General features: G+C 40.4%; 1 protein-coding gene across 1 annotated transcript in view; it reads right to left on the bottom strand.

The window, feature by feature from the left end:
• Window positions 1-13,248, bottom strand: part of LOC124787991 (putative polypeptide N-acetylgalactosaminyltransferase 9) — a 498,384-nt gene that overhangs the window by 15,406 nt on the left and 469,730 nt on the right. Inside the window, exons 10-11 of the mRNA XM_047255023.1 lie at window positions 3,044-3,172; window positions 1,320-1,430 (exon numbers count right to left, since the gene is read on the bottom strand). Coding sequence (XP_047110979.1) covers window positions 1,320-1,430; window positions 3,044-3,172 — 240 coding nt within the window. The remainder of the gene's footprint in view (window positions 1-1,319; window positions 1,431-3,043; window positions 3,173-13,248) is intronic.

The following is a 13,248-nucleotide window of genomic DNA, read 5'->3' as shown; positions in this document are numbered from 1 at the left end:
GAGGCACAGTATCTTCAGTTATTATTTGTAACAGTTTACTTTTTGCTTAGTCATCCACACAAAGGATTGTTAATTCTTAAATATAGCTTGCCCACCATTTACTGCTCCCCTTAATGATGTGTCAGTTTCTTTAATATTATTGTCTTATTCAATTTTTCTCAGCAGCTGGTAATTTTAAGTTTTTTGTTCAATTTACTATACTTCTGTAATTATGAAATTTTTATGAACTTATTTGTCATTGTTAGAAGGAATGAGACACTTACTTTTAGGGAGTTAATGTGACAGTTCCATCAAAAAGCTATAATAATAACAGAAACTGTTGCTTTCTACAAGAGTTACTGTCTTTTCTTGATGTGTTATAAGTATGCTGGAATAGTGTGACCACTGCTTAAATAATATTAAAATAAGTTTGTCACATTCTTAGTGGTTAATTTTATACTGGTTTCTGACTTTAGAAGCCAAAAACATCAGTCATAAGCATGAATTAATTTGTAACTTTTTTAATTGTTTACTTTTATGCATAGCCCCATCCAAACCGTCACCCTGTGGAAACAAAGAGTAGGCCAGTCCCTCGGTATAAATTATTCTTTAGGTGTTTTCAGGCTACCAATTTGTTTCCTTTGTTTAGTTTGTTTACCCGGTAGTCTGAGATGGGAAAGTATTGAGGAGAGAGAAGCATGCTTACAGAGATAAGCATGTTGGCAGTGACATACCTGATTGCCACCCTGCTTGTGGCATGGCCACAGTCCGACTTCTTTGTGCATGTCCTCCGGTTTGCAAGCTGAGTCCACACACTGGTTTGACCAGACGTTTGCAATCTGGGCCAATCGAATATCACAACATAAACAATATGCAAGAGGCAACTAATAAAGATTGTGCCACAGCTCGAGTGAACTGAACCTAGAAGCCTGACAAAAGAATTCTCTGGCTGTTCATACTACACAGTAATTGAAATCTTATCAGCAGTACATAATTTGGAAAAGTGAATTTAGGTAACCACAGTTATTTTGCAGTAAAACACGAGGTGAAAACAGACAACACTGTGTAAACCCAACAGTGTTTTAAATTTTTAAATGTAGCAGCTATAGTTTGCTACAAAGTTTCTGAAATATGATAATTTTGAAGGGTTTTAAAGTATAACATCTCTTCAAGAATTAGTATGATAGCCAGAGAACATAAATTTTTTCTTCTGATTAGACTTCTAAGCATAGCAGCGTGCAAGTGGCATTGGGCATGTAAGGTGGTTGCTGAAGTATGCTCTGGTGCACCTGGATATGGCCAGTCCTGTGGAAACATAGAAATGGAAATGATGCACCCACCTGATTGCCACCTTGGCGATGGCACGGATATGTTCCAACTGGCTTGTGTAGATCAGCCTTACGTGCAGGCGAGTCCAGGCATGTCTTCCCACCAACTCCCATGTTGCGAACCTGATTACATGCTTCAGTTACAGTGAGTGCTTATGCTGAGTGTCACCAAAGGTTATGAATGTACAACTTCAGAATAAACAGATTTCTCTAAAGCACTCATTCATAATTAATGTACTATCCCTTAAAGTAAGGACAGTTTGAAGTGTAGCTTCACTCATAAGATTCCAGAACACTAAGTTCTTACTTGAACTGAAGCATTTTGGCTTGTAAAATGATGTAAAGACAAGAGAAACCAGACAATAGTAACAATGTAAAACAATTAGTTTGCTAATATTAAAAACCTACAAATGGTTATCTTCAACTGCAGTATGTGGATACCATAGTAGATTACCTTCTTTACATGAAAATGGTGGAATTTGAGGAAGAAACAATTACAAAGATAAAAAATTTTTGACAGTGAAATGTAAGCAGTAATGATGTGAGTAGGAAAAATATGTGCCTTGGTTATGTGACAAGAGCTTGAGTGAGAGTGAAAGCTGAAAAGAGAGAGAGAGAGAGAGAGAGAGAGAGAGAAAGAGAGAGAGAGAGAGAGGCCTGATGATATTCATTAACATTAACATAGTGTCATTGATTTTGGAGGAGGATACTTTTAGTTATTGAAAGCTCTTATGGATTCACAAATTTATTGCATTACTCAAGGGATCTGATTGAATTTTTGGAGAATGGGCTTATTCTTCTCACTTTTTCAATCTCTCTCTGTGAAGCAGTTCATTTTTGTTTTTTTCACAATTAATAGTATCAGATTTAGCAGTATTACAGTCTCTCAGATGAATTAAGGTGTAAGCCGTTTCTTTACAATCTCTTAATTATTCACTCAGTAACAGTCAAATCCTTGGTCTTTCATGTTATCATGGATGTCTATACTGCAATGATTGACACAAATGCATTTGTTCTGTTTCTTTTGTAATGTGATGCAGAAGAAATACTGTTAATCAGTTTTGTAACACTAAATACTTCAGAAGGCTTGGAAATTTTAGAATTGTGATAGCCCTTATAATGTCAAGATGGTGATGATAAAATGTATTCTTGTTAGTTACTGGACACTACCTGGACAAGTTAGCACTGTAGTCTGTGTGAAAACATGTATCATATCTAGAATACTTTCATATCTATCAGAAGGAGTATTCAATGAAAAATCACACCTTTTTAAGTGAACAGAAGTCTGTAAGTTGCTGACACAAGATAACATTGAAAAGACAGAAAACTATCAATGAGATGGTTCTAAAATATGAAGAAAAATTTAGAAAACAGCTGATAGTAGTCAGTGAGTCTTTGCTTTGGCTGTAGTAAATGGATGGATAGCACAATTGAGTTGATGCCAAGGTGACATTTTAGCTCAGGGAGTCATGAATGTAGAAATTTATTTAGGTGGATATCAGATGTATGATAGTTTTTTCTGCATCCATATTTGACATTTTGAGTGCGCACTTCATTGTTGAGTACTGTGTCATCAGTCTGAACCTGAACCTATTGAACATTGACTTCATTTTCCAAAGTTCCTGCTATATATTTAGAACTTATTTAGTAAGTAAAAATATGTGCATCTTATGGAAGAAACTTTACTTTTCAGAAAGTGATATAAACACTGTATGAGAATAAACTTTACGACCTACCTCACCAGATGCCACAGCCTCGCCTGGTATGAACAGTTCTGGATAGATGTTGTCAAGATACCATTTAAAAGATTTGCAGCCTAACTTCTTGCGGAGCTCCTTCCTGCCACTCACATCACCATAATCACCCTGCACAGATAGAAGATTTCAGTTATCCAAACATATGATGTGACAAGTTGTCTTTATACAATGGCTGTTCAAAAACTATATAACTTTTATTTATAAAACAAATCTTTATCCAGATACAATTGTTTAACACTAGTCACCTTCAAAGTAGTCTTTTACAGCTTCTACACAGCTCTCCAAATGCTGCCAGAAGTTTTGTTGGAAAGCCTCTTTTGGTGTGGTGCACAACTGCTCCATTGAATTCTGCATAACATCTTCCCTGTTCTGAAGCCTGGTCTCTTTAAGAGTCCTTATTGGTCTAGAGAAAAGCCAGAAATCAGTCAGTGCTAGGCCATGCTAATCTGCCTGCTGCCCCCAAGTCTGGCCATTTGCATCTCACTACTTCAAGAAGGTGACGCAGAACCTCTTGGTAGTACTGCTTATTTTCATTAGCACCTCTGGGGTGTACTCATGATGGACTGTGCCATTGGAATCAAAAAAGGCTGTTAGCATGACTTTCACATTGCTGTGGACTTGCCTCACGTTTTTGGGTCTTGGGGATGATATACGCTTCCATTGCTATGATTGGAACTTTGTTTCTGACTCATACCCATAAACCCTGGACTCATCACCAATGATTACTATTTTATGAAAGCTGGATCACTGTTTACAGTATTCAGCATGCCCTGTGCAATTTCTGACTGAAGTTGCTTCTGTTCAGTTGTTAGCAACTTTGGCACAAATTGTGCAAAGATCCTCTTGAGATCCAAATGTCCTGTTAAAATGGATTAAATGGAACAAATACTAATTTTAACCTCATTTTCTAGTTCTCTGATCATCATTCATCTATCCTGCGTCATCAGAGTCCTTATGTTATTAGTAACAACCTTATCTGCAGATGTTAAGTGCCTATGCGTACGTGCTTCACTCTTCACTGATGACTGGCCATCTTTGAAGCAGTTGTACCACTCCTTTATTGGTGTGGTACCCATTGCTTCATCTCCAAACACTTTCTGAATCTTGCAGATTATTTCAACTTCACAATAGCCAAGTTTAAAACAAAATTTGATGCAATAATGTTGTTCCACTTTTTCCAACATTCTGCCCAAGGCCACCGCTTACGCATGTTAACTTGGCAATGGAAAGCCAGTGATTGGTTGTTTTCACAGTAATGGAAAAAAAGAAAAATCAGGCATGCACATTACATATGCCTACAAATATAGAGAGCACTCATGCTCCAATACCACTGTTGGTTTCAACAATAAAAAATATGGTCATATATTTCTTGAACAGCCCTCATTTATATATATGAGAAATAAGCATCACATTAAACTGCTGTATTACTTAACATAGAAAATCTTATTCCATCAAATCGATCTTTCTCTTTAGTGTTTTTCTATTCCTTTTACAATTTCATATAGCCATGTATGAATCTTGTTTTTCGTACTGCTTTTGTGTTTTATCAGATTATCATGCATCGGTATCAAAGAAATGATTATGTCTCAAATACTTTATACATATCACAAATATACAGGAAGATTATACTTGAAGCTTCAGTTTAAAAACGCTGTAAAACAAGAGCCACTGCTCAGAATGATGTCAAATTTGAATGAATTATTATCAATGAAGAGGGAAACATTATTTGGAGGGGGGGGGGGGGGGGGGGGGAAGAAGAGGAAGTAGTGCAAGCAACAGATATGCAAAATAAAAGATGTGGGGAACAAAGCTGTTTCTCACTGTGTGTCTGAGATGCTCAGGATGACTGTCTCTACGTGGGATTGTATGCTACTGGTAAAGATCCTTCCCAAGAACAGTGACTGTGTATCGGTACCTCTTCAGAAGTTCTGGACACTTGAGGGTATGAAAAAAGACATTGGTCCAATGTCTGCAATGATTTGGAAATTTGGAAAAATGGTTCTCTTGAAGTACAGTGTGGCAAAGGGAGGAAACCAATTGATCTAATTGCTGTAGAAGATGTGGTCACAGCACTGCAGGAGGAGTCTAACTTTGGTTTTCAAACATGCAGTGCATGGGGGAATTGCCTGAACTGGACACGCCTGTGAACACGATGCATAAAATTCTATGAAACATCCTGCATTGCTACCCACACAAAATTACCCATGTTCAGTGGTTGCTTCATGCTGATCTGCCAGTGAGACAAGCATTTACTTGTGACAGCCAGGGCGAGAGCACCAGCAGCAGCGAGTACTGTTTGTATAAAGCGTTTATTTTGCATTTTGTTTACGACCTTCCACTAAGGAAGGGATTCTATTTGTGTTTATCTGCTCTGCATAGTAACTAACAGTTCTTGATAAAACTTTACGTAGTTTTCGTGTTACATTTCTTAGTGTTTTCTTGATCGTTTAGAACAGAAAGCGCCCTAAAACCGTCTTTTGTTTGTTTCGCGGCCGTTAGCCACTAGTCACTTGAATCAGCAGTTGTCTTGTGACAGCCAGAGCGAGAGCACCAGCAGCAGCGAGTACTGTTTGTATAAAGCGTTTATTTTGCATTTTGTTTACGACCTTCCACTAAGGAAGGGATTCTATTTGTGTTTATCTGCTCTGCATAGTAACTAACAGTTCTTGATAAAACTTTACGTAGTTTTCGTGTTAGATTTCTTAGTGTTTTCTTGATCGTTTAGAACAGAAAGCACCCTAAAACCGTCTTTTGTTTGTTTTGCGGCCGTTAGCCACTAGTCACTTGAATCAGCAGTTGTCTTGTGACAGCCAGAGCGAGAGCACCAGCAGCAGCGAGTACTGTTTGTATAAAGCGTTTTTGTACTTATTTGCTGCGCTTAGCTTTTAAATAGTTTTTCTGGGAAAACCTAGCGTAGTTTTCGCGTCTCGTATTTCAGTGAGTGTTTCTTGATTATCAGAGTAGCTCATCAGAAGATTATCTTGGGAATTTGTCACCGTATAGAGTAGGGTAAACATAGTCATGTGTAGGGACTGTGGTTGTTGTGAGCGGACGCAAGGAGAATTGGCCACTTTTCGGGGGCAGGTGGAGGCTTTGTCTGTTAGGCTCATCGAGCTCGAGGCGCAGGCGTCGGCTCGTAGTGGCGTTGGGGCAACTGTGGTGAGACCTATGCCTACTTCGGTGGCCTTGGAATCACATGGAACCCCTGATGTCGCTGCGTCTTCCGGCAGTGAGCATCTTACCGGTCAGCCATCACTCCAGGGTGAATGGCGGACAGTGGTGGGCTCGCGCGTGCCTGGCCGAAAGGCGAAGGTGGGATCTGGCCGCGTGGCAGCTGCCTTACCCCTTTCCAACAGGTACGGGGTGCTTCCTAGTGGTGATGACATCGTTTCCGAGCCACCACAGGATGCCTCGCCTGTTGGGCCAGTGGCCGATTCTCCGGCAAGGTCCCGACAGTCACAGAGGGTGGGCCTATTAGTTATAGGGAGCTCCAACGTTAGGCGGGTTATGGAGCCCCTCAGGAAAATAGCGGGTAGGTCGGGGAAGAATGCCAGTGTGCACTCGGTGTGCTTGCCGGGGGGTCTTGTCCGTAATGTGGAGGAGGCCCTTCCGGCAGCTATTGAACGCACTGGGTGTGACCGGCTGCAGATAGTAGCACATGTCGGAACGAATGACGCCTGCCGCTTGGGTTCTGAGCCCATCCTTGGTTCCTTCCGGCGGCTGGCTGATTTGGTGAAGACAACCAGCATCGCACGCGGAGTGCAAGCTGAGCTTAATATCTGCAGCATAGTGCCCAGAGTCGATCGCGGTCCTCTGGTTTGGAGCCGTGTGGAGGGTCTAAACCAGAGGCTCAGACGACTCTGCGACTATAATGGTTGCAAATTCATCGACCTCCGTTATTGGGTGGAGAACTGTAGGGCCCCCCTAGACAGGTCAGGCGTGCACTACACACCGGAAGCAGCTACTAGGGTAGCAGAGTACGTGTGGCGTGCACACGGGGGTTTTTTAGGTTAGAGGGACCCCCCCTTGGGCGAAACGATAAAATACCTGACGGCTTAACAGAGAGGACATTATCATCGTTGATAAAGAACGTCCGTCCTCAGAGACCAAAAACAGGAAAAGTTAACATAATATTGGTAAACTGCAGGAGTATCCAGGGCAAGGTTCCTGAATTAGTATCTCTTATTGAAGGAAATAGTGCGCATATAGTATTAGGAACGGAAAGTTGGTTAAAACCGGAAGTGAACAGTAACGAAATCCTAGACACAGAATGGAATATATACCGCAAGGATAGGATAAACGCCAATGGTGGAGGAGTATTTATAGCAGTAAAGAATTCAATAATATCCAGTGAAGTTATTAGCGAATGCGAATGTGAAATAATCTGGGTTAAGTTAAGTATCAAAGGTGGGTCAGATATGATAGTCGGATGCTTCTATAGACCACCTGCATCAGCAACCGTAGTAGTTGAGCGCCTCAGAGAGAACCTGCAGAACGTCGTGAAGAAGTTTCGTGATCATACTATTGTAATAGGGGGAGACTTCAATCTACCAGGTATAGAATGGGATAGTCACACAATCAGAACTGGAGCCAGGGACAGAGACTCTTGTGACATTATCCTGACTGCCTTGTCCGAGAATTACTTCGAGCAGATAGTTAGAGAACCAACTCGTGAAGCTAACGTTTTAGACCTCATAGCAACAAATAGACCGGAACTTTTCGACTCCGTGAATGTAGAAGAGGGTATCAGTGATCATAAGTCAGTGGTTGCATCAATGACTACAAGTCTAATAAGAAATGCCAAGAAAGGAAGGAAAATATATTTGCTCAACAAGAGTGATAGGGCAGAAATCGCAGAATATCTGAGTGACCACCATCAAACGTTCATTTCTGAGGAAGAGGATGTGGAACAAAAATGGTAAAAATTCAGAAACATCGTCCAGTACGCCTTAGATAAGTTCGTACCGACTAAGGTCCAAAGCGAGGGGAAAGATCCACCGTGGTATAACAATCATGTACGAAAGGTACTACGGAAACAAAGAAAGCTTCATCATAGGTTTAAGAGTAGTCGAATCATAGCTGATAAGGAAAAGCTGAACGAAGCGAAAAAGAGCGTAAAGAGAGCAATGAGAGAAGCATTCAACGAATTCGAACATAAAACATTGGCAAACAATCTAAACAAGAACCCTAAAAAGTTTTGGTCATATGTAAAATCGGTAAGCGGATCTAAATCCCCTATTCAGTCACTCGTTGACCACGGTGGCACCGAAACAGAAGACGACCGAAGAAAGGCAGAAATACTGAATTCAGTGTTCCGAAACTGTTTCACTGCGGAAAATCGTAACACGGTCCCTGACTTCAGCCGTCGCACGGACGCCAAAATGGAAAATATTGAAATAAACGATATCGGAATTGAAAAACAACTGCTATCACTTAGTAGCGGAAAAGCATCCGGACCAGACGAGATACCCTTAAGATTCTACAGTGATTATGCTAAAGAACTTGCCCCCTTTCTATCAGCAATTTATCGTAGATCGCTGGAAGAACATAAAGTACCTAGCGACTGGAAGAAAGCGCAGGTCGTTCCCATTTTCAAGAAGGGTCATAAATCAGATGCGAATAATTATAGGCCTATTTCGCTTACGTCAATCTGTTGTAGAATAATGGAACATGTTTTGTGTTCTCGTATTATGACGTTCTTAGATAATACAAATCTCCTTCATCATAACCAACATGGATTCCGCAAACAGAGATCATGTGAAACTCAGCTCGCCCTATTTGCCCAAGAAATTCACAGTGCCGTAGACACTGGCTAGCAGATTGATGCCGTATTCCTGGACTTCAGGAAGGCATTTGATACGGTTCCGCACTTACGTTTAGTGAAAAAAATACGAGCTTATGGAATATCGGACCAGGTTTGTGATTGGATTCAGGATTTCCTAGAAGAAAGAACACAACATGTCATTCTTAACGGTTCAAAATCTGCAGATGTAGAGGTAATTTCGGGAGTACCGCAAGGAAGCGTGATAGGACCTTTATTGTTTACAATATACATAAATGACTTAGTTGACAACATCGGTAGCTCCGTGAGGCTATTTGCAGATGACACGGTTGTCTACAAGAAAGTAGCAACATCAGAAGACTCGTACGTACTCCAGGAAGACCTGCAGAGGATTAATGCATGGTGCGACAGCTGGCAGCTTTCCCTAAACGTAGATAAATGTAATATAATGCGCATACATAGGGGCAGAAATCCATTCCAGTACGATTATGCCATAGGTGGTAAATCATTGGAAGCGGTAACGACCGTAAAATACTTAGGAGTTACTATCCGGAGCGATCTGAAGTGGAATGATCACATAAAACAAATAGTGGGAAAAGCAGGCGCCAGATTGAGATTCATAGGAAGAATTCTAAGAAAATGTGACTCATCGACAAAAGAAGTAGCTTACAAAACGCTTGTTTGTCCGATTCTTGAGTATTGCTCATCAGTATGGGACCCTTACCAGGTTGGATTAATAGAAGAGATAGACATGATCCAGCGAAAAGCAGCGCGATTCGTCATGGGGACATTTAGTCAGCGCGAGAGCGTTACGGAGATGCTGAACAAGCTCCAGTGGCGGACACTTCAAGAAAGGCGTTACGCAATACGGAGAGGTTTATTATCGAAATTACGAGAGAGCACATTCCGGGAAGAGATGGGCAACATATTAGTACCGCCCACATATATCTCGCGTAATGATCACAACGAAAAGATCCGAGAAATTAGAGCAAATATGGAGACTTACAAGCAGTCGTTCTTCCCACGCACAATTCGTGAATGGAACAGGGAAGGGGGGATCAGATAGTGGTACAATAAGTACCCTCCACCACACACCGTAAGGTGGCTCGCGGAGTATAGATGTAGATGTAGATGTAGATGTAGAATTTCTTGCTCCCATGGAACTGGACAATGTATGGCCATGGAACATTCTGTAGACATATGAAGTCCATTTTCTTCTCCAACGACATGCCATTACATAGAATAGCAGAATATGGGTAATGGAAAGTCTGCTTGCACATCAGCTGGTACCATTTCATTCTCTCTCTCTCTCTCTCTCTCTCTCTCTCTCTCTCTGTGTGTGTGTGTGTGTGTGTGTGTGTGTGTGTGTGTGTGTGTGTGTGTGTGTGTATTGGATCATATTTGTGCAACATGGCACCACTCCACACATTGAACAGCCAGTGAAGCAGCTGCTGCAGAGGCATTATGGAAATGCTCGAATTATCTGCTGTCATTTCCCTACAGCCCAGCTGTTCAGATCACCTTAATCTGTGTGACTTCTGGCTGTGGGGTTATCAGAAAGATGCTGTGTTCAGTGTTCTGATTACAAATTTAACTGAATCAAAGGCAAGCCTTGTGCAACACACATACTGTATGTGACCCCTGAGACACACCAGTTGTTTTAGAACATGCTGTTTCCTGATTTTATCTTGAGGCAGAAAACAGTGGATAGCCTACTGAACACATCTTGCACTAGTCTCTTGATAATTAAAAATTGATTTTTACTTTTTATGTGATTTCTGGCCTCTGAACAATTAAAAACCCAGCTTTGCAATGTGATGTGGCACAATCTTATCGCGGTGGATGGGCCTAACTAACAGTGTCTCAACTGTTGAATGCCAGACTTGTGCATCATGCACATTACACAGTATGGTTGATTTAATGTGTAACTCACACCATAGACATCATATTGTGATTCATCTCTTATATGTAGCTGAACCCATTTACATTATGGCACTTACAGCTCCATCTACTCGGAAAATTTTTGTTAAATATTTTTTGTTTCTAGGTTTCCCCCTTCTCTGATAATATTCTGTTCAAATATGGTGTCATTCTGAGTAGCAGCACTTTTTTTACAGTGTTTTGAAATTGAAACTTTAATTATAATCACCCTGTGTTTATGGAATAAATCATGTCATCATTTAAATGAATTGAAGTGTTTTACTAGTTCAATTTGTTTTGAAAAAACTATGCCAATATCAATTTTCTATGTGTTGCTGCCATAAATTAAATAATTATGTTTATGATTTATGATTTTTTCCCCTTTCATAAACATCCAGTTATAAGCAAATTATGAAATTAAGATGTTACAATTCCAAATTTAAACCAAGGACATTTAATTCATTGTACAATGTAATGCCCAAGATATTATTACTTTACTACATTTTCTTCTGCATCATGAACTGTTTCTGCACTTTCTACACTTTCATTTATGTCATTTTTTGATGTAATATACAGTTCAAATTAAATTGTTGTTGTTGTTGTGGTCTTCAGTCCTGAGACTGGTTTGATGCAGTTCTCCATGCTACTCTATCCTGTGCAAGCTTCATCATCTCCCAGTACCTACTGCAGCCTACATCCTTCTGAATCTGCTTAGTGTATTCATCTCTTGGTCTCCCTCTAAGATTTTTACCCTCCACGCTGCCCTCCAATACTAAATTGGTGATCCCTTGATGCCTCAGAACATGTCCTACCAATTGATCCCTTCTTCTAGTCAAGTTGTGCCACAAGCTCCTCTTCTCTCCAATTCTATTCAATACATACTCATTAGTTATGTGATCTACCCATCTAATCTTCAGCATTCTTCTGTAGCACCATATTTCTAAAGCTTCTATTCTCTTCTTGTCTAAACTATTTATCGTCCACGTTTCATTCCATACATGGCTACACTCCATACAAATACTTTCAGAAATGACTTCCTGACATTTAAATCTATACAACACTTTCCTTGCCATTGCCAGTCTACATTTTATATCCTCTCTACTTCGACCATCATCAGTTATTTTGCTCCCCAAATAGCAAAACTCCTTTACTACTTTGCCATTGCCAGTCTACATTTTATATCCTCTCTGCTTCGACCATCATCAGTTATTTTGCTCCCCAAATAGCAAAACTCCTTTACTACTTTAAGTGTCTCATTTCCTAATCTAATTCCCTTAGCATCACCTGACTTAATTCGACTACATTCCATTATCCTCGTTTTGCTTTTGTTGATGTTCATCTTATACCCTCCTTTCAAGACACTGTCCATTCTGTTCAACTGCTCTTCCAAGTCCTTTGCTGTCTCTGACAGAATTACAATGTCATTGGCGAACCTCAAAGTTTTTATTTCTTCTCCATGGATTTTAATACCTACTCTGAACTTTTCTTTTTGTTTCCTTTATTGCTTCCTCAATATACAGATTGAATAACAACAGGGAGAGGCTACAACCCTGTCTCACTCCCTTCCCAATCACTGCTTCCCTTTCGTGCCCCTCGACTCTTATAACTGCCATCTGCTTTCTGTACAAATTGTAAATAGCCTTTCGCTCCCTGTATTTTATGCCTGCCACATTCAGGATTTGAAAGACAGTATTCCAATCAACATTGTCAAAAGCTTTCTCTAAGTCTACAAATGCTAGAAACGTAGGTTTGCCCTTCCTTAATCTTTCTTTTAAGATAAGTCATAGGGTCAGTATTGCCTCCCGTGTTCCAACATTTCTACGGAATCCAAACTGATCTACCCCGACTTTGGCTTCTATCAGTTTTTCCATTCATCTGTAAAGAATTCTCGTTAGTATTTTGCAGCTGTGACTTATTAAACTGATAGTTCGGTAATTTTCACATCTGTCAACACCTGCCCTCTTTGGGATTAGAATTATTATATTCTTCTTGAAGTCTGAGGGTATTTCGCCTGTCTCATACATCTTGCTCACCAGATGGTAGAGTTTTGTCAGGACTGGCTCTCCCAAGGCAGTCACTAGTTCTAATGGAATGTTGTCTACTCTGGGGGGCTTGTTTCGACTCAGGTCTTTGAGTGCTCTGTCAAACTCTTCATGCAGTAACATATCTCCCATTTCATCTTCATCTACATCCTCTTCTATTTCCATAATATTGTTCTCAAGTGCATCGCCCTTGTATAGACCCTCTGTATACTCCTTCCACCTATCTGCTTTCCCTTCTTTGCTTAGAACTGGGTTTCCATCAAAGCTCTTGATATTCATGCAAGTGGTTCTCCTTTCTCCAAAGGTCTCCTTAATTTCCTGTAGGCTCTATCTATCTTACCCCTAGTGAGATAAGCCTCTACATCCTTACGTTTGTCCTATAGCCATCCCTGCTTAGCCATTTTGACTTCCTATTGATGTCATTTTTGAGACGTTTGTAT

This window comes from Schistocerca piceifrons, chromosome 3 (genome assembly GCF_021461385.2).
Source record: "Schistocerca piceifrons isolate TAMUIC-IGC-003096 chromosome 3, iqSchPice1.1, whole genome shotgun sequence".
Taxonomy (NCBI): domain Eukaryota; kingdom Metazoa; phylum Arthropoda; class Insecta; order Orthoptera; family Acrididae; genus Schistocerca; species Schistocerca piceifrons.
Note: the sequence above shows the minus strand (reverse complement) of the source record. Positions and strands in the feature narration are given on the sequence as shown.